This window comes from Alligator mississippiensis, chromosome 1 (assembly GCF_030867095.1).
Source record: "Alligator mississippiensis isolate rAllMis1 chromosome 1, rAllMis1, whole genome shotgun sequence".
Classification (NCBI taxonomy): domain Eukaryota; kingdom Metazoa; phylum Chordata; order Crocodylia; family Alligatoridae; genus Alligator; species Alligator mississippiensis.
Genome location: NC_081824.1, coordinates 363,786,908 through 363,813,796, shown reverse-complemented (window position 1 = coordinate 363,813,796; position 26,889 = coordinate 363,786,908). Strand labels below are relative to the sequence as shown.

General features: G+C 43.5%; 1 protein-coding gene across 1 annotated transcript in view; it reads left to right on the top strand.

Moving 5' to 3' along the window:
• PCCA (propionyl-CoA carboxylase subunit alpha) overlaps positions 1-26,889 on the top strand; it is a 476,911-nt gene that overhangs the window by 294,300 nt on the left and 155,722 nt on the right. The window contains exon 19 of the mRNA XM_059721102.1: positions 16,549-16,651. Within this exon, the coding sequence (XP_059577085.1) occupies positions 16,549-16,651 (103 nt within the window). The remainder of the gene's footprint in view (positions 1-16,548; positions 16,652-26,889) is intronic.

The following is a 26,889-nucleotide window of genomic DNA, read 5'->3' as shown; positions in this document are numbered from 1 at the left end:
TAGCTTCAACAGGAAGGGTAGTTTGTTCCCATTCCAGCCTTCCCCATAGTCTGGTATGGAGGCGGACATTCCTCTGGGGGCGTAGAACATGTGGGTTTGAATCCCCTTAGGATGAAGAGAACCAAAATCTCCTAGTTCTTAAAGAAATGCTCTAATGACTGTTAGATAAAAGGTGGGCAAGTACTCTGACTGAAAGTAGACATGACAGCTGTGTTTTGTGCTGAACTCAATGCTGCTGGCATGTGTTTGGTGTGTCTGGAGCATGTTTATAAACCCTTCATAGAACTTAGGCACCTATGTCTAGTTTCTGCAGAGCCAGCCTTAGGGAAAGTGGCATCCCAACTTGTATTTTGGTGTCATCTCTTCCCTCCCCTCCCTCCATCAGAGGCAGGCAAGCAGGGGTGCAGGGCACAGTCCGGTGGGCAGGCGGAGCATGAGCATAAGCTGCATGTTTGGTTGTGTGTGTGCATGCATGTATGGTGCGTTCGTGTGTGCCTGTGGCACCCTGGGTAAACCTGTATTTTTGCACCTTTAGGTGTTGTGCTGAGCAGTGGCTGGAGGCGGGGGGTGTGGGCTGGGCTGAGCACTGCTCCTCCTTCCTGGCATATGGATCAGCCAGGGTTGGGGGTAGAGCACAGCTGTAACTGTGGGCTGCTCAAGTGTGTGTGTGTGTGTGTGTGTGGCCCCCATGGAACCCTGGGTGGTCACCCATGTTGCTCACCCCAAAAGCTGGCTCTGAGTTTCTGTATTTCAGTATGGCTTAGGCAGGGGTTATGGACTTGCTACACAGACTGAGGCAGCTCTAGACATGAAACCAGAAATTCCTAGGGACCTTGTAAGTTCAGACAGTCCCTTGGTAACAGTTTTTTTAATAGTTTTCAACCTAGGTAGAATTTAGATGCATCTTTTCAGTCTGGCCAAGTGAGCTTAACTTTCCAAACCCATCTTTGACAACTTTGGCCTACCATTAGTCCTATTGAGGTTATAGTTTTGAAGAAAGACCATTGATCATTACAGTAATTTCCATCTAGTCTGCTGCTTCTCTGAAGGAGAGATTTCACTTTGCTCCCAAGAGCTATAATATTTAATCTATATGTCTCTGTGTACTACTGTAGTTAGTCTTGTGCTGCGGTGGCAAAGTCACCCCCTGGTGACTGCCTGGACCCTGCTTTGTTTGCTCCCTCTAGCCTCTCAAGATCCCAACCACCCTGTTGTCTCGCTTGCTACACATTGATCTTATGATTGGACAGAGAGGCTTCCCCTAGAGGGCAAGGGAGTTTTGGGTGTTAGGCCCTTGTCTGAGCTGAGGCCCCCTGGCCTTGGCCCACTTTACTGTGGCTTGGTCCCTCCGCCTGAGGTCCACTGTCTTAGGACCGTAGGGTCCTGGGCCCCAGCTCCAGCTCAGCTGTCTCAGGCTCTGGGCCCCTCGGCCCCTTGTTTTGTCCTTGCAGGCTCTGGGCTTGCTCCCCCAGTCTTTGCTGTCCAACACTATAGTCCTTCCACTAGCAGCCTAGATCCTTCGAAGGGTCTAGGACCTAGGGTGTCCTTGGCACCCTTCTCAGTGGTCGCCTCTGCTCCTACATCCACAACCCAGTCCTCCAGTATTTAAACACAAATGAAAAGATATGAGCAACTGTTCTCCACAAAAGTCTGCCCAGCTTGGGTTAACACCACACGGTGGCAAAACTACCATGCAAGGCCCCAAAATACTTTTTTTGGCTGCCTGGTAGTGCAGGAGCTTGGAGTCCTTCCTTCTTGTCCATTTAGGCCCTGCTCCTCCCTGGAGCTCTGCTTCCTGTAGCCTGCAGGGGCAGACTGTCCCACTCGCTTCAGGTCCTGGCCTTATGTCTCTCTCCAGGTTACCTGACTCACTACTTCTGCCCCAGGCCTGTCAATCATTAGCTGCGCTTGGGGCAGTTGGCCATTTTTTTCAAAGGCCTTCTGCCACTTTGTCCAAGAGTCTGGAGCCAGCCAGCTGATCCTTGGCTCCCTCTCTCCTTTAGTTATGGGTTTATGGGGTAGGCGCCCCATTACATCTACCTTGACTGGGTGTAAGCTGGAGTCACAATCTCATGGACTTCTGATCAAGAAGCGAGTTACCAGGCAGAAGCAAAGTAACAAAAATAATGGAATACTGAAATCGTGATTATAAATTGAGAGAGGTTTTACAGCAGTTAGTAGCAATGAATAGACATTCATTTCCACTGGTAGAAATCTTTTTGGGAGAGACAGCATATAGATGTTCAGTTTGCAGCTGCCCCCTGTCCCCTGCTTTCCCCGCCTTCCCTGGATTAAGGTGATCCCAATCTGGGACGGGTGTGGGAAGCAGTGTGTGCTCCACTCCTTCCAGTCTCCAGGAAGAGTGAGACAATGGGGAAAGACCTCCCTCCCCCACATACCTTCCCCAGAATTAGAGGTCTGAGAAATGGGTGGGGAGCAGCATCTGCTACTCTACTCCTCTCTGCTCTTATATCAAGAGAACTTCATGTCTAATCTGTAAAATGGTGGTTCTCAAGGCACCCCTTGAAAAATCCTAGCAGCTAGCTTTCATTCATTTCTTGACTGTAGAGAAATAATAGAGCAGTTCTTCTGTTGCAAAGAACTTAGAAAGACAACAACAGGTCAGCATGTTTTTAACTGTATGGATTTCTATTTGAGATCTCTGGATTTATCTTGTGGATCATGTGTAGATGCTTGCACATCAAATATGCTAATATTGGACAGCACCCTGTGGGGCCCTTAAAAGGATCTCACAGCCCACAGGGTGCCATGGCAATCTGTTTGAGAATCAGTGTTGTAAAACCCAGTTCAAAAATGGCTTGGAGACAGAGTTTCAATATGGGGAAAAGACTTATAATAATCTTAAACCAGAAGAGTGAAAAATACCTCTAGCCTTTACAACACAAGAAAAAATGAATGTTATTATCTTAAGATAAATTAGGCCAATTGGCATTGTCTATTCCAGCAATCTCTGGCTCAAGTCAAAATTAGTCCTTCACCTCGTGTACATGAGCATTATAAAATTTACCCCTACTGTTTTTCCCCCCAAACCATTTAAAAATTCATATGGTAAAAGGTAGCAGGAAAAGGCATAACATCCAATAAGTATGTAGTGTTATGCAATTCTTGTAAAACTAAAATACATTAATTCCAAAATATGGCTAAAAACCCACCATTTTGATGGTTGATATGGTATAGTTTTTCTTTTCATTCTATCAACTTTCATATCGTTAGGAAGATAAATCAATATTAATGACTGATATGATAAATACATCTTAAGTGAATAATAACTGTTTCCACAGATAGTCCCATTAGGTCTTAGGTAGTGAGATATGAAAATAAGTGTAGATTACTCTGAAAATAAATTCCTTCTCTACTTAATTGTGAAAACATTTAATTCTGGGTTATGCATTTCATCCATGACAACCTCACAAATGCCGATGATTAGACAAAAAATAGGATATCTTATCCAGCTTAAGGTGTTTGCTAACTCTAAGAAACAGAACACTGAAATTAGGCCCTAACAAGTAAGAGAAGAAAAATCTCTCTCTCTCTGTCTGTCTCTCATACACGCACTTTAAAATACATTTATTTACACTAAGACTTCACTGGGTGCATCTACATGTGTGTGTTAATGCACGGTAGACTATTTTACTGCGTGATAAAGCGTCACTTAAAAAATCTGACATTACGCTAACACACAGTAAAATAGCTAATACTGCACAGTAAAATAGTTAATACTGCACATTAAATGTCACCAAAAAAGCAGTCAGATGTGCTTAGTGTAGCCTAATACTAATTAATTTAGTACCTCACATTGGAGATACTAAATTTAATGTGCAATAGAAAAGGCATTAAATTTCCTCATAAGTCCTCTCCTTTCCTCCTAAGTCATGTGCCCCAGCCCCCAAAACATTTTTGTTGCCCTCTGCTGGACTCTCTCCAATTTCTTCACATCCTGTCTGTAGTGGGGGCCCAAAACCGAACACAGAACGCCAAATGTGGCCTCACCAGGGCTGAATAGAGGGGGGAGTAATTACTTCCCTTGATCTGCTGGGAACACTGCTACAAATGCAGCCCAGTACGCTGCTAGCCTTCTTCTCAACAAGGCATACTGTTGGCTCAAATTCAGCTTATTCCACTGTAACCCCCAGGTCCTTTTCTGCAGAGCTGCTGCTTAGCTAGTTGGTCTTCAGTCTGCACTGGTATATAGGATTGTTCTGTTGCAAGTGCAGGACTTTGCACTTACAAAAAACTAGAACTCTTGGTTTCAAAATTATCCCAACAAAACCAGCCCCAGGACTAACCCCTGGGGCACTCCAGTTGATACCGGCTGCCAACTAGAAATCAAGCCATTGTTATACTACCCTTTGAGCCTGATGGTCTGGCTTTCTATCCACCTTACAGTCATACTTCCTTAGCTTGCTTGTGAGAATGGTGTGGGAGACCATATCAAAAGCCTTACTAAAGTCAAGGTATATCATGTCCACCACTCTCTTCTACATTCACAGAACCAGTCTTCTCATCATAGAAGGCAATCAGATTGATAGGGCATGACTTGCCCTTTCTGAATCCATGCTGTTGTTCCTAATCACCTTCTTTTCCTCTAAGTGCTTAGAAATTTATTCCTTGACAACCTGCTCCATGATTTTTCCAAAGACTAAGGTTTTTCCAGGGACTGAGGCTCACTTGTCTGTAGTTCTTTGGATTCTCACAGGTTCACAGAACCTGCTCTGGGCAGGAAAGACTCACTGGCCTCACTATTGTTTGCTTAGCAGTGTCCCTGTCTAAAGCAGGCTCTACTGAGAGCCTGAGGTACAAGTCAATAAGCCAAGCAATAGAAAATGCTGAGTAGAGGGGGTTGTGTCTGAAATTTGTCTTCTCCAGATATTAGGTAGCCAACTCTGGGCTGTAGGTAGTGCTTCTTGCTCAAGTTCCCAAGCCCAGAATCCTCCTCCCACCTTCCAGAAGAGTGTCTTACCCACCAGACTATAGGCAAGACTGGGTTTAAAGCATCTCCTGTTGACATTGTGCAACTGTATAACAAGGAACACAAGATTCATGGGATCAAAGAACAGCAAGCAAGAGTAAGCATGACTTGCTTGCTGCTTAATGAGAGGCAAGAGGTGAGGGGGAGGTAGAATGTTGACTTCCAGTCCTTCCACCAAAGCCTGTTTTTGCATCTTAAATGAAAAAGCCATTGGAAAAAATATATAAAAGTCCTGTGATGAAGGGCCATAATCCAGAATGTTTTCCCTTCTTCTGAATCTGTTCTTTAACTACTGGGCTGCAGAACTGTACCTCATACTGTGCTGTTTCATTCTAGCCCCATTCATTTTGCATTCTTTCTTGAACAGTTGCATAGGATGGAGGGCAGGCATTCTTTTTGGAGGTTGAAAATGTGGGTTTGAACCCTCTTACATCAAGGGCAGCATTGAACTTGGGAATCCTACTTGTGAGTTCTCTCACTGTTGAGTTGTGTAACAGGGTGGGTGAGGCCAGTATCATCACCATGGTTTTAAAAATAAACCAATCACAATTGCCTTTTTATGAGGGTCTAAATCTTGTCAGCATATGTTAGACATCTTCAAAGCATACCTAACAGATCAGGAGCCTACACCTTAGGGGGCATAGGCAAAAGAATACCTTTTTCCTGGATTCCAAGTGGGTCTTTGTGAGAGGAAAGAGCCAGGCTTCTCACACTAGATCAGTTCTGGGCATGTGCAGAAACAGAAATCTAAGCATCTAGAGAATTGTAGCATGAAAGAGGGAGACAGCTTATGAGATTAGATATGGAAGTAGTAGCAGAACAGAGGCTTTTTATTATAATAATTTTGGATTGAAGCCTAAAGTCTGCAAATTTAGGGCCTAAATTCTGCCCAAGTCTTGCTTTTGGCACCTACATGAGGTGCTATGTCACTGTAGTGACATAGTGTTGGCGAACACAAATCTTAATGCTGCTACTACTGCGCAATAGGGTTGGAAACAACCTGTGTGGCACTGGGACTGTGCAGTACCAGCAGTAACAACTGTGCAGTCGGGCGCATGTGTAGACATGCTCACAGTGTCTTATTGGATCAAAGATTACCTTTAGCCATTCTTCATTTAAGCCTGGAACCAAAATCCAGTGAGGAAGGCAGCTGAAGGCTTTCCCTAGATTTCACTAGATACTGGATTTTCAGTCCTTATACTGATACAAATCTAGAAAAACTGTTATAGTTGAGGTATTCCACATATACACTAGAATGAGTGGAAAGTAGAAATTTAATTTAGTATCTTGAACCAATGTTTTGTATTCATGACATCACTTTCAGTATTACTTAATCATTGTAATAATTGTTATTCAAATATGTCCCTTTTAACTCTTGTTGGCAAAGGCTGTTGCATGTCTGTAAATGTGTATATTTGTTATTGATATAAATTTAATACAAAAGAAAATGTAATAGAAAATCACTTTACCAGAAACAGTGAGTACTTCTTTCAAGGTTTCTTTGATATGCTGGCATGCTATTGGTTAAGATAGGTTTTTATTTGTTTCTAAATACTCAGTATTATAATATAGTTTAATGGTGGTGTACTTTAGTACTCTGGTTAAGATAACTAAATATACACACAAACTCACACTTACATATAGTATAGAGAAAGAATGCGTTTTTATATAGGGTTGTGCAATGTACAGTGCAGGCATACATAATATATGATAGGCTTATGTGTGAATATATAAGATATTTGAAGTGATTCAATAATGTATTTCTGGAATCTTAGACTCCTTACACATAATTTTAAGTTCTTAAAATAATCTTGTGAAAGTGCTGCTTTTATCTTTTCTGTGCAGTGATGAACTTTTATGTTGGAGAGTGTTGGAAGTACCCTGATAGTAAAGCTTAGATTTTTGTTTTGTTTGGCAGTACACTTCTGTTTAGAATTCCTTTAATCTATCTATTCCATGCTTTTATATTCATCTTGATAGCTGAAGGTTTTGTGAAGGATTTTTCTTTATATATGAACTTATTAAACTAATAATGCTCAAAAGTCTGAGGTTTTTCTATTCCTTTCTTTTCCTTTTTTCTTTTTCTTTCTTTTTTTTCTTTTCTTTTCTTTTTTTACTTTGCAAGATGGACTCTTGAATGAGCTGTTAAATTTCTATTTGCCTGTCTTGAGACTTTTTGGAAAATAAAAAATAATTTATATGGTAGATCTAAAGTTACATTAAAATTGCTTATGCCCTGTCCCAGGCATTTTAAGTGGGCCATCTGTCTAAACATCTCTCTCTTTTTTTCTGATCATTTCCTCGACTTATTCATGAGCCATGGGAGGGCTCCTTTGTAGTCTCCATGTAGCTGGTTCAGTCTACCCCCACTGAATACATCTATGTGCTTGCATAACATATCTTTTCACAGTGCTGAAAATTCTCTGAACTTGGTTCAGATGAATGGCCCACTTTCTGAAGGTCTTTTTTTTTCCCCCTGCAAAGATTTGTATGCAGAAACTGACCTCAGTGGCTACAGAATCCAGCACATTATTCTTGATCATTTTACAGGCCACCTGCTGTGAAAGTTATGATGAAGGATTTCTTAATGATTCTTTGACCATTAACATTGTTTTAAGTCAATATTTCACTTTTATTTAACTGCTGAATAGGTAATTGCACAATTGAAAAACAGCCTTACTGTGTGTCATGTAATGTGGTTTTCAAATGCTTATAATCCTTGATAATTGGAGAATTTGTTATGATAGTTTGGACATTTTGTATTTACCTAAAGGATTATATAGCAAAAATATAAAAAGTAAAGAGTATTTGCAAGACTTTTTTTTAGAACATACAGTTCACATTTTGAATTGTATGCAAAGAAATCTATACTCAATTTTGTGACCCTTTAGAAGCTGGTGACATTTATGATAGCCCATTACATCATCAGCAGCAATCAGGAGAGATGAATTTATTTGCCATGAACTACAGAAAATTGTAGTTTTATTGAGTTCCTCCTTTCTGATTGGTTGGTGACAATCAAACTGGACAGGCCTGGGGCAGAACTATTACTTGATTTACTTTTGTGAATATCTGCTTTCCCTGGTTGTTTGTTTTGACTAGAATAGATACTAGTTTTAACTAATATCTTGTTTTCCAGGCACACAGTAAGTGTGTGTCGATCTAAAATTTTATCAGTTGACAGTTTCTCACACTGAAAACCTAGCCAAGAAAACAAGTAGTATAATTGCTGCTGTTATGTATAATGTAGAGTAAAAGTTTTTTTTCTGTGGGGACTGGCTGGAGAGGCCCCATGCTATATTATACGAGCATATATAATGGACAAGAATATTTGTTAAATTTAGGCTAATGTCAGAAATCTACAAGATGTAAATCAAATTATGGATAACTTTGCCCATTATACTGTTTAAAATAATATTGAGCTAGAAAAATATGAATAGAACTGACTTTAGGAATTGGTGTCAATTTAATTCATCCCTTTAGTTCTAATGATTATTTATTTAGCTTCTGTAGCTCTTAGAAAGATATTCAAAATATGAAGGCTCAAAATTACCTTACTTGAATAATAATTGCATGGTTGAAGGAGACATACCTATTCATAGTGCCTCTGATCCTCTCTACTGCTGCTCCTCATTTCCTTCTCCTCTGCATCCTCCTGAAATACCCATCTCCAGGGAGAACAATGCTAACTCCTCCCTGCATACTTCAGCCTAGCTTCCACCAGTGCTTGCCTACTCTCAGCACACGTGTTTCCATCTGCTTCCAGTAACCTCAGTCCAAAGCCAACCAATTCTTTTCTGCTATTTTAGTTGTCAGAAAGGATTGCATAATTTGCTTGAACCCTGTCAAAGGAACTTTGTGTAGATTTTGAGTTAGAGATGAAAAAAAAGTTAAGCCCTACAACTTGTAAATGATGCTGTATGCATTTTTATAAACTAAAATGTAAAATGGAAGAAAGTTTAACTCCTTTTTTGTATGTCTTTCTAAAAAACTTTTCCCTTGGTACAAATGTGTCAGATTTCAGCACAGAATAGTTTGACAGTGTTATAAACTGTAGGAAGTGTTCCTCAAGAATAGAAATACCTTGTATACCTTAACTATCAGCAATGCTGTATGTGCTGCATAAAATATGTAAAAACTCAAGTACATATTAGTAACTTCCATATTACAAGTTACAGAGGCATGTAATAGATGCAGTTGATTGCCCAGTTTCCTTGAACCTTCAAGGTTCAGAATAGTCCCTCCCATTCCTTTCATGAGTAGCCAAGGAGAAGCAATTCATGATGATCATGGTAGAACATCTGTGTTGGAGCTGGACCATCCTCGCACATTCTGTTTTCTGAGTAGATCTGAAATTAGCTTGTTGAAAAGAAACCACGTCCTGAGTTGTTTAGCAATGAAGATAATTTTTCAGGGTGTTGCAGCTAGCTATGCCTACCAGTGAATGCCCAATGGCCTGTAGTTCTTAATTGAGAAGGGGCCCCAAAATCTGGGTCAGAAGGTGGGGAAGAGAGACTTGCCCAGGGTAGAGAGAATACTGTACTTGAATATAAGACAAGGTTTTTTCTCCCCATTTAACATGGGGGGAGGGGAGAGTGGGGGAGGAGGGCTTATCTTCAATTTGAGGCAGTAGTGGGGCAGGCAGCTGCTATGGCTCTGGCTCCAGGGGTTGTGGCTGGAACTGCAGCTGTGGCCTGTCCCCCTGCTGCCTCTGCCCCCCTGCCTGGGGACCTGGAACGTCTTTTTGCTCCAGCCCCAGCCCGGCCCAGTAACAATAGTGGCACCAGTTTGGGCCAAGCCCTGGAGCTGGGGCTAGAGCTGCCACATCACTGCCACTGACTGCTACAGAGCTGGGCAAGGGCCAGAACACGTATGCTCTGCATCCTAGAATGGAGCGGGAACAGAGCCTGCTGGACCCAGAGCAAGAGTAAGTGGCTGGGGGAGGGGGAAGAGGCTGAAGTGGGGGAAGATGGGAAGAAGGGAGACCTGAGGCTGTGGTGGGGGAGCAGGCATAGGCGGGGTCAGGCACAGACAGGCAAGTGGTGAAAGGGACAGAGGTAGGGGACAAGGTGTGGAGAGGAAGGGGTCAAGCTGTTTGACCTCCCCCCCCCACCGCCTGCCCACCTCCCACAGCCTCCTTCTACTTTCTGCCCCTCTGCCACTGTTTTTCCTGCTTCAGCAATGTGGGGGATGAATTTAAGATGATCCTCCAATAATTAGATTCTGTACATGGAAAATTATAACAATTTATACATTTTCCATGTGTGGTATCTAATTAGGGGTGCAGGTCATCTTAAATTCAGGGTTGTCTTGGTTTTGGGTGAATATAGACATTTTTTCCTTATACCACCTGAATCCCAGATATCATCCAAAAATCCTTTTTATTGTGACTTTCTATTTTCAGTGCAGTTCACAAACTTCATTAACTTCCCTTTTGAGACTAAGCGGCTATCCTTAGGTTGGACATTATGGGCATATGCATAGAAAGAAATCCTAGTTGGAGGACACGGCAGGTTTATCTGTATGATGCAAGACATCACTACGTTGAGATATGTCAACACAACTCTCTGCACTCTAGCTCCTGAACTGGAATCTGTCTAACAGTTTTAGTGCCATGCTGCCTGTGGATAAATAAAACTTACTTTTTTCAAATTCTGGTTCAGGAGCTAAAACATGCAGAAGTTACATGGAGCATCTCAGCATGGCAATACCTTACACTATATAGACATGTCCCATAGCACTAAATGACTCATTTGAAGGAAATTAAATTAATTAAAAAAAAATGTTTAGGTTTCACATGAGCTAATTTCCAAATCCCTCTTAGTAAATACAACTGCAGCTTACTGTTCCAAAGTGAAAGGCATCTTGATTAGCTGATCTGGAAAAACCTCTTTCAACCATGGTTCCTCTTGCTATTCCATTGCTGGAATACAAGCATGGTTCCTCTTTCTATTGCATTTCTGGAGAGGAGGGCAGTTCATAGACATCTTTTATACAAGAAATGCCTGTTGCAATTTTCCTGGTTTCTGCAGTTCCAGGAACCAGGAAAATTGCAACAGGCATTTCTTGTATAAAAGATGTCTATGAACTGCTCTCCTCTCCAGCAATGTAATAGAAAGAGGAACCATGGTTGTATTCATGGCAGCTTGAAGTCCAGGCAAGCACTGATATATAGGCATGCTTTTCAGGAGGTTTATATTCTGTTTGGGGATGCTGTTGACAAAGCTCAGCAAGACAGAAGAGAATAAAAATAATCTCTGCCGGACAGCAAGACTCTCTTCTTTGGCTGTCAGATTTGTGAGCTCATTTCCAATCAAATTTAATATGAGCAGGACCAAGCCAACAGCGTGATTAAGAATCTGATACTAACAATGAAACCAGTCTTCTGATGCATGTGAGATGAAGACTTCACGTCTTTTACAATAGGTAGGGAAATTTCACTGCCAGCTGTTGTCAGTCTTGTAGAATTTGGCTTGACCCAAACAAAAACCTACTTAAATTCCAGGAAATGCAGGGAGATTATTACACTGTTAACCACCTGTTAGCTAGCCATGAATTTTCTGTTTCAGTTCTTCAGTATCTACCAAAATATTTGAATGATCATAGCTGTGGTTGTCTAAATCATTGTCTGAATAGCTGTGGTTGTCTAAAGAATTGTGTGATATATAGGGACTTCAAGATGGAGACCACGAGAAATGCCATTTGCCCCCATGAACCAGGGTTATTTCCTCGCATTGTTTTTTATTGGCATTTATTTATACTTCCTAGAATACTGACCTCAGAGTGGGAAGAAATCATGTTTAATAAGTTTGTTATTTGCAGGCTTTGTGGATAGGGATATTACTTTATGTAAGGAGACTGGGAAGCTGGGGTTGGCCATACTTGAAAGGAGATGGTTATGAAACCAAGGTCAAACTTTTAAGAAATGACTAGCAATTCTGCTTCTTTTTGCAGTTTCTTACTTTGACATATCTTTAAGGGGCTGAATTTCCAGGAAGTGCTGGGCCACCTGTTCCCTGAGAATTCACATTCCTTTCATTTGTTTTAAATTGAGCACCCAAAATAACTAATCTCTTTGAAAATTTTGGCCAAGTTCTAGCAGTGAACAACTCCTGTTGGAAGGGTCCAAGGAGCCAAGCCATTTAGGGTGAGAGAAGCGCTCACAATAGTTCTTAATGTGGCTGTCAAATGATTAAATGATTTGATCGCAATTAGTTGTGCGATTAAAAAAAATTAGTCACAATTAATTATAATTTTAATCACACAGCTAAACACTTGAAATTATGTGCAGAAAAATTCAAAGGTATGCAAAATTATGCAAGTACTTTGTATGGTTGGGGAGTGGGTGTGGGGAGGAATTTTATGCAGGTGTGTGGGCTGTGTGTGTGGGGGGGCACTTGGAGCCTGGGGAATGGGGTTCCCACATACCCTGGCAGGATGTGATGTACTGTGGATCAGGATTGAGGGGCAGCAGCAAGGCTGGCTGGGGCTGTGGCTTGGGAGTGAGGGGCAGACAGACACCTCCCAGCAGGTAAGTCTGTGGAGGGTGAGGTGTGTGGGGGAGGGAAGGGGCAAGGGGGCAGATTGAGGGAGGGAGTGGGGCATGGGCTGAGGTGAATGGGGCCCTGGGGCTGGGGTGGGTTGTGGGACAGAGCTGCGGGTCATCCAGGGGTGCAGGAGGGGGCTCCTCTCATTGCTGTGTGCACCCTCGGGGGGGCATGTGCCCCCCAGATTTGAGTGTGGGATGGAGGCGGGCTGCTGCTGCATACTGGGCTCTGCACCCTCCTGCCTTTGCCTCAGGAGCCGTGCAGTGCTGTGCCTCCCACTGCTGGCGCAGCCAGCTCATGGCTCCCAATGCAAAGCCAGCTGGGCACAGAGCCGAATCTGCCAGCAGCAGCCTGCCTCCACCCCACACACAAATCTGGGGGTTATGTACCCCTTGTGCCTCCTCTGGGATGTGTGCAGTGGTGGGACCTCCCCCCCCCACCTGCATCCCTGGACAAGCCATGGCTCTGTCCCATGACCTGCCCCTTTCACTCCAGCCCTTGTCTCTGCCCCATTCCCTCCCACACTTTGGGGGCCTTGATCTGCCCCCCACCACCCCTTCCTTCCCCCATACCCGTTCCCCTTCACAGACTTACTTGCTGGGCACTGCTCCACACACTGCCGGGCTGCATTCTTGGCAGCCTGCAGACTGCAGCTATGTGTCTGTTCACTCCCCTCCGGCCCCCTGCAGCCACCTGGAGCCTGCGCCTGGGCTGCCCTGCAGTCCTCTGTGTTGCCACTGCTGCCCCATGGGGTGGCTTGGAGGCAGCAGTGAAACGGAGCCTGGGCACGGGCTCCAAAACCATGTGTGCGATTAATGTGTTAAGAAAATTAATGTGAACAACGATGAATGTGTTAATCACGCATGTTAATCACGATTAATTGACAGCCCTCATTCTCAACCATTTCCATGTCCCCTGTGACAATGGAGGATAAAAATTAGGACCTCCTCCCTCATCTAAATATAAACAAGGGGATAATGGCCATAAATCCTTTAAATACATTTGTGACAGGGTGTATGAAGCACCCTGCCACGAGCAGAATCAGGAAGAATTAGGAGAGGGAAACTTACCTTGGGGAACCAGAGGACCGGCGGCAAGCCCTGATGCAATTCGGATGAATGGAGGTGCTGGCTGGGGCCGTGACAGACCCAGCCACCGGAAATCAAACGTGGAGAAAAGAGACCAGTGTGGGAAAAGAACAAAGAGAAAGAAAGAATTACCATGCCGGCAAGCATAGAAGGAAGAGCTGGGTCAGGCAGGCAACCAATAGGGAACTGCCATGTGGAACTCAGCTGAAGGGAGGGAGATTTAAAGGACCCTGAGGGAGCACCTGGAGGAGGACAGAAGAAGAAAGGGAGCAGAAGGAAGAAGAAGAGAGAGCAAGCAAGTGAAGGAGAGCTGGTAGAAGACCCAAGGGTAAGCTCTGACCTTGCTACTTACTAGATGAGGTCCAGGAGGGAGCAAGAGTCAGCAAAAAAGTCTGAGCAACCAGTGAGTCTAAATTTGGGGGGTAAAGGGAAGTACTCTGGGGACCTAGAAGAAGAGGGAAGCGAAGGGGACTTCTACTCTCCCAGAGGAAAGAGAAGAAGAGGAAGAGGATGCCAGCCACAAGAGGGTGACAAGGGGGAACCTGAGCAAGAGGTAGCTGTCTTGGGACCTGTGCAGGGAAGAATGGGGCAAGCAGCCACTTAGACCCGGGCTGTAGATACGATCCTTCAGGTCAAGATAATAATGAACCTTAGCGGCAGTCAACATCGACCAGAACATCAGGTGTGGTGAGGGCAGAGTATGGGGATGGTGAAGCCCTGCGAAGAGCCGCAGAAATTCTGAGTCTCTAACCATTCTCTGTTGCCTCCCAGTAGTGGCTAAGCATCATCTTCCATAACATTGAAGGCATGGCAGGTGATTTATTAGAACAAGCCACTACTGTTCCAGCTGGGAGGTGACATGACTCTAGGTGGCGCTGGAGGAGCTCTTGCAGTGTTCATGACTTGCTTGTGCTCTAACAGAAACATTGGTAAAAGTAAAATAATTACTTCACTGTTTCTCTTTCTTGAAGTTTTGTATTAGACTGGTATCAAAATGAATGTGGTTTCACAGGTTGTGCAATGTAAAAAATGTTTTAGTACAATTTTTTTAAAACTCTGTGGCATTCCTAAGATAGCTTTCCTTTAAAATATTAGACATTATTGAAATAAATAATAGTTCAGTGTGTATTCAGATCATGAATAAGAAGCCTCACAGCCTTCAAGGAGAAAATTTAGCGTCTAAAATGTGGTGCTTTATGGATTTTTACAGGGAGCTTGTGCCATGTGCAAAAGGTGGCATGGGAGACCAAGAGCATGCACCAAGAGTCCCTAGGATGTATCTGTAAATGTATGATCAATTAATTTATTTATACTATAATTGTACCTTGAAGCCTCAATGAAATTGGGAACCTATTGTGCTTTCCCATGCTTAGATAAATCATCAGAGAGAGCCTCTTTCCTCAAAGGTTTACAATCTAAAAGATGCCAGAAAGTGATATAACAAGCTGCCAGTCATAACAAGGGCAGGAAATTTGAAACGTAATATATATGAAGACTTGCAAGTTACAAATAAGTAGAATTTAAAACAAAAATGCTGAAAGTCATTTCTTGCTTTTCTGTTGAGTTCCATGGCTACCTCTCTGACATCAGCTCAGTGGTAACACAAAGGTCCTGGTGTAGGGGTTGGCAATGTTTCTGGGCAGAGTACCAAAAAACCTTGCAACCTCAACTTCTAAGATGTTAATGTGTCAGAGATGGATGGCAGGGGAGCCATGAGGGACCCGATCCTTGTTGTGGCAGTGCAGCCCTGGCCCTTTTCCCACTGTCTGCCCAGAGTCACATGTGCACACACCTCTGGCAATGAGCTGGGCTGGGCCTCCACGGACCCTGGTGCATCTGCTTGCAGCCACTGCACCACCTGTTGTGAGCAACCCAGGCTCCATGGCCAGCCCAGAGCCTGGGTTGGCTGTGGTGTGCCAAATAAAATGGCTTCGCATGCCAGATCCTGGCACGTGTGCTGGGAGTTACCTGGTCTAGTGCCCTGTATTAAGATTTGGGGAGGTCATAGACTATTGCAGTGGAAGGTCAGAACCTTGTATGTGGGTCACAGCATATAAACGGCTTCATTTTATTCTGTCTGTGGAGGGGCTTCAGTAATGTTACATATAAGGCAGCAGTTCTCCACCAGGGTGTTGTCAGGAGAGAGGAGATAAACATAGGCTCTAGTGAAGAGCTAAAGTACAGGCACTTCCCTTCCAAATCCCCACTCACTACAGTGTAGACTGTTCCCTGTAGTTGCTCCTCTTCCTTCCTGGCCCCTCTTCAAGAAGGTAAGCACTATAATGTTAGTTTTTGCAATGGATTGCCACTCCATTCAGAAAAGTTATGGAGGGGTTCCTCAAGTCTAAAAAGGTTGAGAGCTGCTGGTATGAAGTGTATTGGTTCTAAGAGTAATTAATACATATTTATTTTCCTAGATCTTTCATGTCTAATCTGGCCTTTAACTTATTAGTGTTGAGAAAAATTAAGATGATGGTGAATTGTTTTAGGTGCACATGCTCCTCCTCTTCCTCCCTGCACCTATTCCTTCAGTTAACAAGTATCTGAGTGCAGGGGCCTGGACTTCTAATACTTCTTCACTGGAAGTTTTACTCAAGGCGTCAAGGCAAAGCAAACAAAAAAAAAAAATCTCAGAAGCAAACTTCCCTAAAAAGTGCCTTTTCATTTAATCTGACAAAAAGAATATTATCTCTGCTGGTTTTCTCAAACATGCCTAAAGCAGGGGGCTGGACCCAATGATCTTCTGAGGTCTCTTCTAGCTTTACAATCTATGACTTAATGAATCTCTGTTCTTTGACTGTGTCTATAGGCCTAATGGTATTTTAGATCCTTCATAGGCACCCTGTAGAGACAACCAATGCAACTAAAACTAGGGGAAACTTGAACATGGTAAAATATTTTTTCTTTGTTTTTCTTGCTTTAGAATTTCTATTGATAAATCAAATGCGAGTAGCTGGGAGCTGTTTGTACATCTGGGAGATGCAACTCACTCTGCTACAGTTTCAAAGACTGGTTCAACCTTCTCTGTAAGTTTTGCTCAATTTCTAGAAAATAGTTGGAGTTATTATTGATTTTTGTTTTAAATACAGATTTCTTATTTGTTTATAGTTCTATTACATAATTTGATATTCCTTTCATCTTCTGCAAAAGGCCTAACTGTACATTAGGTCTTATTATGTTAATTAAGTGGTACATTTTCAACAAATATATATGAGATTTAGTCGCATTTTAATGTCTATAATTTTTATTTCACTTTCTTAAATTTTGTTTTCTAATTCCCAAAGTTTCTTTAATGATTTATTTGGAAGTTACTCATTAGGATGTATCTGTAAATGTCTGAGAGCAAGAAATGAAATTACAATTTAGGATATTGTTAAGAAATCAAAGAAGCCAACCAGAAAACATGCATAAAATTCTTGGCAGGAATTACTTTAACAAGCTATCATAAAAACGGGGGGGGGGGGGGGGGGTTTAAAAACTGCTAGTATTTCATGATGTGTCTGGAGCTTCATAAGTTTCAGGTGCACAAAATACATGAAGTTCTTACAAGATTTGCAAAGTAAACCCAAATCTTGCTTGTGATATGAGCATTAAAGTGAAAATCAAGAGCATTGTATCAGGTAATTATGGTGGAACAGTGGTTCATGTGGGGAAATGAAATTAAGTGAATATAAAAGCTGTATAGCTTGAATTGCTGTGATGGAAAGATGTGTCAGGGAAACATTCTTGTAAGTCTATAATGCTGATTTCAAGGTTTCTTGAGAATTTTGAAAAATGGGAAGATTTACAAGAATCGCTGATTCGGTTCGTTATAGATTTGGACCGATTCAGCAGCCAAATCTCAAAATTTGAATTGAATCAGAAGACCTTTTAATCTCTCCGAATCGAATCGGAACCCTCCAAATCGATTCAGAGAGATTTGGAGAGATTCGATGATTCGGACATAGACACAGCTTTAAATGTTTTTTCTACATGTCTCAAGGTACTAGGTGGCTTGTGAATGCTGAGATGGTGGGGCAGGTGGAGTGTCCCACTGGAGCGCGGGGGGTTCCCAGTGTGCTTGGCAGGGGACCCAAAAGTGGACCAGAAGCACTTCTGTTCCACTTCAGGTCCACCGCTGAACTTGCAGGGGGACTCCCCCATGCTCCCATGGAACGCTCCATCTGCCCCACCATCTCAGCATTCATGAGCCGTGCCTGGTATGTTGAGGTATGTAGAAAAAAAACAGTTACAGCTGTGTCTATGGCCGAATTGCTGATTCTTTGAATCAGCATCAAATCTTCAGATTCAGATTTGGATTAATCAAATTGGGACAGTGATCTGTACTGAATCGCTGTTCCCCGATTTGGGCCGAATCAGTATCAAATATGGCCCATTTCTCACACCCCTAGTGCCTGCACAAGATAGACTTGAGCCAACAGAGTGGCCAATGCCGCCTTCTTTCATTTTGCAAATCTCCTTGCCATATTTTTATGTGAGCATGGAAGTTACTTTAAATAGAGGTCATTGGTACTCCCAGTTAATGCGCTTCACTTTTATAAAAAAATTAGTAACATCTTTAGCAATTTTAATCATCAGTCTTATTTATTTCACTGTTGTCTAGCTGTGTTGTTCACCCTCTATGTGGAACAATGAGAAAGATTTTAATACTTTGTCTACACCCAAACTTTCACTGGATTAATTAAGAATCAGTTTTAACCTCATTTAATAAGATGCTGCAAATCTGTGTAAAGACACTCATTTAGTTTGGGTGTCTTGCACTGGTTTAACTAAACTGGTTTAAAATCTACTTTTAGTTGAACTGGGAAAAGTTTGTCAGGAAAGCTAAGCATGCATTTAAGGCAAGAATCGTGTTTCTGCGCCTATTGGCTCTGTAGATAACTTTGAATTTGCAAAATTGTATAGTATTAACTTCTAGAAATGTCCTGTTAATCAAAATTGGTATAAAATAAATAACAGGACTTGCAGAGATTGAACTAACTATGAAAAAAATAAAACAATAAAAACCTTGATACTTTAATTCTTAAATAAGGCTGAACTGCATTTGGGCATAATCTGTTGCTCCAGAGTGAACTCGGCTGCAGCAGTTGGGTTAAGCTTGCCATAGAACAGGGGTTGTCAACTGGGGGTATGCATACCCCTGGAGGTACTTAGAGAGTGCCACCTGCCCGGCTGGATGTGGGGGAGTGGGGGGAAGCGCACATGCAGCAGCTGCTGTCACTCCGTGTTTGGTCATGAGCCACCCCCACCTCCCACCCTCCTCACTCTGTGTCTGGCCACCAGGCTATACTGCTTTGCATCTGGCTGCCGAGGGTACACCAATCCAAAAAGGTTGAAAACCCCTACCATAGGGTATATGAAGTCTTTGGTTTTACCTATTTTTCTGCAAGAGCTTCTTCATTGTAATCAAATGGCATAGACTTTGATTAAATCAGGATCACTTAAACATAAACTTATTTTGGGTACTTAGTATCATGAGTTTTAATTAATGTTTATCATTTCACAGACCAAGCATCTGCTTCTGCTTTCCCTCAATAGGGAGCGGGTAATAAAAAAAAAAAAAAAAAAGCACTTTTCTTCTGGTGTACCAACTGGGAGAAGCTAGACAGCCCTTGAGGGTTTTTCCTGGCATCTTTCTTGTTGTTCAAGGTAGTACACTGCTGTTTCCCCCCCTGGGTTATGAGGCAGGTGCCATGCTGGGCATACTTTAACAGTGTCACAGGTGGCTCTGTAATCAAAATGAATGCAGGAGGGGAGAGAGACAGAGACAATATAACTACAGCCTGTGTAATATAAAGATTTGACCAAAATGATTGGTAGCCAGGAACTTTCTGTGTTCTGGTTTGAGGCTTGCTGGTAACATACTGTGTATATAGGATAAGATTTTTTATTTCTTTGTGCCTCCATCAACCTGACTGGAAAATTGCTTGAAATGAGTGCATTTTACTGATGATCAGAGGCTACTTGTCATTTAACTTTTCTGGGTTTAAATATATTACAAAATAAAGTACAGACTTCTACCATAAAGCAAAAAAGGTTATTAAACCTGCCAGGACTATGCTAAAGTCAGTTTTGCTTGTTGTCTTTATTACATGATTGGAAAAAATTAAATTAAAATAATTAATTTACTAGAGAATTGAAGAGTATTATTTTTTGTTAATACTTGTTTATGGCTTTTGTTCTTTTCTTTATCTGCTTGGTTATTTGGGGGGCATGATACAATACAATAAAAACAGTTCAGTCAAAACCTTCTGATATATTATTATTAAGTGCAATGAAAAAATCCTCTTCAAATTTCAAATTTGCAAAATCAAAGAGCTGGGAGAGGAGGTCCAGTTCTTGACAAGTAGTTGTAATGTAATATGGAAAATAATGGGAATATTCTAAGGTCACTGTATTGACATTCCAGTAAGATTTTTCATGTCATTGATCAGGGTAAGCAACTATTTTCCAGCTGTGGGCTGGAATGACCCACCAAGTGGGGAAGAGTGCCTGCAACCAATATTGTCCTTGCGGTGGCATGGAGACAGCTCGTGCAGCCAGCGAAGCCCCACGTCCCTGGTTTGGATCCAGTGGTTCTGTAGGCTGCATGTAGCTCGTGGGACATACATTGCTGGCCTCTGTGATAGATGAAGAAGCAAGTGTGAGCCATGCATTTTGGACTTCAACATTTACTATTTAATTGACATGACTAAGGATCCTGACTTTGTGTATTGTGTCCCTTCATGGGTTGTGACAATGGCAGCTGATTCTGCATGTAGTTAGGGAATCCAGTGGGGGTCTCACCTGCAGATTCCCCGTTAGAAGTTCTGTGTCTGCTGCAGCTGCAACTGCAGTGCTGACATTCTGATTCTTCTAATAACAAATCCGTTCTTTTTCCTGACTCTTCTGCTTTCAGCTCTTTCCCATGGTGTAAAGTACTACTACTACCTGAGGAGTATGAGGAACCAGCAACTCCAGAACTCGTACTCCTGCTGTTAGTAAATGGATCACTTTTCTAACACCTTTTGGTCCATGGGTCATCTTTGTAGTTTTCTTCTTCACTATTTTCACAAGAGTCACAAAAAATATTGTGATTCGTCAAGCAGTGCATCCAAAAATAATAGTTATTGCTTTTGCTTTTCCAATTAATTGAGGTTTTAAACTTGTTTGCCTGACTGTCTAACTCACAACACCATGCCATGCCTAGTTCTTAATGCAGCCTGATGAAAAAGTGAGATGTACAGCTTTCCAAAACATAACACGTCAAGGGCCTGTATGATTACTTCCAACATCTGAAAAAGTTCAAAATTAAAGCAAACTGTATTTACCCAAACCTAGCATGATGTTGAATTTAAAATGAACACCCCCCCATAATTCTGTACATGAAAAATATATGCATTCATTATAATCTTCCATATATAGAATTAAATAATTGGAGGATCACTTAAAATATCATCCCCACTACTGCTGCAGGAGGTGAGGGGGGCAGAAGTGGGTTAGGCAATGTGGGGACAGACTGAGTGAGGCAGTGGGAAGGGCATGTGGTAAGGCAGGTGGTGGGGGCCAGTAATGGAGCAGGCAGTGGGGGAGGCATAACATTTGTCCCCTGCCTCCTGTCCCCCTCACTTGTCCCTCCTTGCACCTACTCCCTACAGCCTCCGGCCCCTATCCCCCTCCCCCCCCTTGCCTTCCCCTCTTCACACTGTTTCTGCCCCCTGCATCTTGGGGTCCCTGCTCCCCTTACCCACATTGTGCCCCCCCTGACAAGTCTCTGCCACCTGCACTTCCATCCACTCTTACATTTGCTACAGCACCAGCAGGCTCTGTCCCGGCTGCAGCCTAGGGAGGGCACTGAGCTCAGCTTCAGCCTAGCCCTATAGCAGCAGCACAGAGCTAGTACTGCTGCTACAGTGCCGGGCCATGTTCCACGTTCCAGGCTGCAGTGAGGATGTAGCCTGCTGGTAATGAAGCAAAGGTAAGTCAGAGAACAGCCAGGGAAGTGAGGAGGAGAGGGGGAAGCAACACAGTGGGGACACTGGGTGCAGCGGGGGCCCAAGGCTAGAGCAGAGGAGCAGCAGGGGGAAGGTAGCAGCTGTGACTCTAGCCCTGGCCTGGGGTCAGGGCTAGAGCTGGAGCGTGAGCCATAGCAGCTGCCTGCCCCCTTGTCTCATACTTGATTCTGACACGAGGGGCTTTTTCTCCAGTTTTTTAATGGAATGAAAAACAATCATATTTTAATTGAGTAAATACAATATTTGCTTCTCTTGGATACAAAAGGATCTGAAAAACATGGGTTCTGGAAACCTAAAACACTCCCTCATTATCTTTACAAATTGTCACAGATCATCACCTCACAAATCTCAAAAAGGCTTTCACCCAACAAGGACATTCCTCCAGAGAGCTAGATCGCACTTTTGAAAGAACCACCTGGGTATGATGTGAAGAATTGTTGCAGTACACAAAAGAAAATACCCACAAAATGCATAGCATTTGTTATGATGTACCATCCTTTCCTGGAACCTATACAGAAAATCCTCAGACAATTGCAACCCATAATAGAAGAAGACCCAATTCTTAATGATATCTTTCCAGAACCACCCATGCTAGCCTGTAAACAAGCACTGAACTTCACTAACCTCATCACCAGAAGCAAACTTCCTGTGACCCAAACCACACCAAATGGATCCAGACTATGTCAGGACAAGAAATATAAAAACTGCCAATACATCCACCAGTCCCACAATAACTATACCCCACAACAGAACTATTACCATTCCTGGATCTTACACCTGCACCTCCAGAAATGTAAAATATTTCATCCAGTGCACCAAATGCCCTGATGGAAAATATGTAGGAGAAACCAAACAACTCTGTACCAGAATGAATACACACTGAAAATTCACCAAATACAGAAATATTCAATTACCTGTGGGTGCCCACTTTTCACAAGACAATCACTCACTCTCCAGTCTCTCAGTTCTAATCCTCAAAGGGAATTTACAAAACACCTTTTGTAGATAAGCCTACAAACTTCACTTCATTAATCTACTGGATACAAATAATCATGGGCTTAATATAGACATTGGATTAATGACACATTACAACTTGCCTGACATCTGATACCCCAGATAACCTGCCTCCAGCTGACCACTCACATCCCTTTACACATTTCCCTCCCTTCCTCCCCTCCCCTCCCCTCCTATTGCTTCCAAACATCTACTCATTTGCATTTTCACAGACCTGCTTGCTGTAAATTAGCTTATTTTCTACCTTGGATAACACATAACACCAGCAGAGTCTTCCTATGCCTGAGGAAGGGTTTTTGTGCCCGAAAGCTTGCAAAAATTTTTTTCCAACTATTTAGTTGGTCTAATAAAAGATATTGCATCTACCCAAAGAACCTTGCCTGCTCGTTATCCTCACGCGCTCTAATACCTAAAATATGTTTAATATCACTAAGATTTGTTGAGACGGCTCTTATGATTGCAATGTCAATATGGAGGACAAGGTTGGGAGAAAAGGTAGTGGTATTGCCTTGTATGTCTGAAACACATATGCTTGTTCTTTGGTTCAGGAGAAGACAGCAAAGCAGAGTGCATTTGGGTGAAGATGAAAGGTGAAAGATGTGGCACTGATATAATGGTGGGGATTTATTATAGGTCACTTAATAAGGAAGAGGAGGTGAATGAAACACTTTTCAAGCAGGTAACAAATCACTCCAAAAGCTATGGGATGGTACTGATGAGGGATTTCAATTTTCTATACATCTGCTGAAAGAACAATGAAGCCAAACATAAAATGTCCAACTGGATCCTAGCTTGTGTGGAAGACAACTTTCTTTCTAGAAAGTGGAGGATACAACTAGGGGGTCCTCTATCTTGGATCTTGTCTTGACAATCAGGGGAGAAGTGGTAGAGGTTGTGAATGTGATGGGTAACTTGGGAGGAAGTGATCATGATATAGTATTCCAGATCCTGAGATGGGGAAAGCATGATGTCAGCAAAATTAGGATGCTAGATTTAAAAAAAGTGGATTTTATCCGACTGAGGGAGCTAATAGGCATGGTGTCATGGGAGGACAGATTGAAGGATAAAGGCTCCAAGGAGGGCTGGAACCTTCTAAAGGGCACAGCATTGAAAGCCGAACAAGAAACTGTACCAAAACAATGGAAGTACAAAAATGGCAAGAGACCAATGTAGCTGAACAAGGAGCATCTAAAATGCCTCAACTGCAAAAGCAAAGCATACCGGCAATGGAAGAATGGGCAGGTCACCAAGGAAGAATACTAGGAAACATCAAGAACCTGCCAGGCAAAATCAGGAAGGCAAAGATAAAGAATGTGCTGCATGTGGCAAGGGAGGTTAAGGACAATAAGAAGGGATTCTATAAGTACGTTGGTCAGAAAAGAAGGACCAAGAAAGCTGTGAGTCCTCTGTTAACAAATCAGGGGGAACGCCTCACCAAAGATACAAAGAACGTGGAGCTACTCAACAGCTACTTTACCTCAGTTTTCACAAAAAATTAAGCTGAAGTCAGACACCTAATAAGGATTATCTGGATAAGGAAGGGGGTACACTGAGGGAGGAGATGATAAAAGAGATGATCAGTGAGCTTTTGTTGGGTCTGAATGAATTCAAGACAGCAGGGTTGGATGCACTTCATCCTAGGATCCTAAAAGAACTGGTAGAGGAGATCTCAGAGCCCTTGGCAATGATCGTCATGAAGTCATGGTAGACAGGCCAGGTACCAGAAGACTGGAAAAGGGCCAGTATAGTGCCCCTCTTTAAAAAAGGCAAAAAGGAGGACTTGGGGAACTAAAGGTTGGTTAGCCTTACCTCAATACCTGGGAAGTTACTGGAGCATATTCTAAGGAAGGCCATTTGCAAACATCTGGAGGAGGAAAGGCTGATTTCAGGGAGCCAGCATGGATATATGAAAAACAAATTGCGTCAGACAAACCTGATCTCATAGATTCATAGATCTAAGGTCGAAGGGACCTTGTAGATCTTCTAGTCCAACCCCTGCCCTGGGCAGGAGAGAAAACTGGGCTCAAATGACCCCAGCAAGGTAAATGTCAAGCCTCCTCTTAAAGACCCCCAGGGTAGGAGCCATTACCAGTTCCCTTGGAAGTTGGTTCCAGATCCTAGCCACCCTGACTGTGAAGTAGTGCCTTCTAATGTCTAGTCTAAACCTACTCTCTAGCAACTTATGGCCATTATTCCTTGTTACTCTGGGAGGCGCTCGGGGGAACAAGGTCTCTTCCAAACCCTGCTGGTCCCCCTTAGTAAGTTTCATAGAAGTAGGGTTGGAAGGGACCTTGTAGATCTTCAAGTCCAACCCCCTGGCTGGGCAGGAGGAAAACTGGGCTCAATTGACCCCAGTCAGGTAGGCATCAAGCCACTTCTTAAAGACCCCCAGGGTAGGAGCCAGCACCACTTCCCTTGAAAGTTGGTTCCAGATCCTAACCACCCTTACTGTGAAGTAGTTCTTACAGATGTCTAAACTAAACCTACTCTCCAACAACTTGGGGCTATTATTCCTTGTTATCCTGGGGCACACTAGGGGAAACAAGGTCTCCCCCAAACCCTTCTGGTCCCCCCTAGTGAGTTTATAGACAGTCACCAGGTCCCCCCTCAGCCTTCTCTTGTGAAGGCTGAACAGGTTCAGGTCCCGTAGCCTCTCATTGTAGGGTCTGCCCTGCTGTCCCCGGATCGTGTAGGTGGTCCTCCTCTGGACCCTCTCAATGTTGTCCACATCCCTCTTGAAGTGGGGGTGCCCAGAACTGGACGCAGTAAAGGCAGTCTCCCATCCAGGTATGAACTGGGCCCGGGGCTGCTTAGCTTCCCAGATTGCATACAGCCAGTCCCATCTGGCCATAGGCAGGTGGGAATAGATGGCTACCAGGTCCCCCTTCAGCCTTCTCTTGCGAAGGCTGAACAGGTTAAGGTCCCATAGCCTCTCCTCATAGGGTCTGCCCGGCTGTCCCCAGATCATGCGAGTTGCCCTCCTTTGGACCCTCTCAGTGCTGTCCACATCCCTCCTGAAGTGCGGCGCCCAGAACTAGACGCAGTACTCCAGCTGCGGCCTGACCAGTGTCATATAGATGGGGAGGATCACCTCCTTGGCCCTGCTGGTGATACATCTGTGGATGCAGGACAAGGTACAGTTAGCCCTACTGACCATGTTCTTGCATTGTTGGCCCATGTTTTCTGCCACTGTGCTTTCGAGAAGGGAGTTCCCCAGCCTATAGGTATGCTGCTGGTTCCTACTGCCCAAGTGCAGCACCCTGCACTTGTCAGTATTGAATCCCATCCTATTCTCATTTGCCCACCCCTGTAACCTGTCCTGCTGTAATCTGTCCTTCCCTTCTAGCGTGCCCACCTCACCCCAAATCTTGGTGTCGTCTGTGAATTTAAACAGGCTGCTCTTCACTCCATCGTCCAAGTCGCTAACAAAGAAATGGAACAGTGCGGGCCCAAGGACCGAGCCCTGGGGGACCCCACTGCCCACTTCCCTCCAGGTCGAAAATGACCTGTCCACCACCACTCTGAGTATGACCCCTCAGCCAATTTGCAATCCATCTGACTATGTAGGCATCAATGCCACAGTCACCTAGCTATTTAATAAGAATGGGGTGGGAGACAGTATCAAAGGTATTCCTGAAGTCCAGAAAGACTACATCCACCGCGACACCTGTCCAATGATTTTGTGACCTGATTGTAGAAGGCAATCAGGTCGGTCTGACAGGCCCTGCCCCTAATGAAACCATGCTTGTTGCCCTTGAGCATCATCCCCACTGCTGGCCCATCACAGATGTGCTCCTTGATAAACTTCTCAAAGAGCTTCCCCAGGATTGAAGTAAGACTAACAGGCCTATAGTTTCCCTGGTCATCCCTCTTTTAAAGATGGGGACCACATTGGCCCTCTTCCAGTCCAGCACCTGGCCAGAGCACCACAAGTGCTCGTAAAACTGTGCCAGGGGCCCCACGATAACCCCTGTCAATTCCCTCAACACCCTGGGGTGGAGAGCATGTGGACCTGCTGATCTGAACATGTCCAGCCCCTCCAGAAGTTCTCTAACCTGGTCCTCCCTAACCCTAGGGTTGGCGGAATTTCTCCCAAGTCCATTCTGAATCTCAGTAAGGGAGTCCTGGTTCCTGCACAAGAAAATAGAGGCGAAGAAATTGTTAAAGAGGTCTGCTTTCTCCTCTGGTGCAACCGCCAGATTGCCAAGCATATCCTGCAAGGGCCCCACATTACCCGGGACCCTCTCCATTCTCCC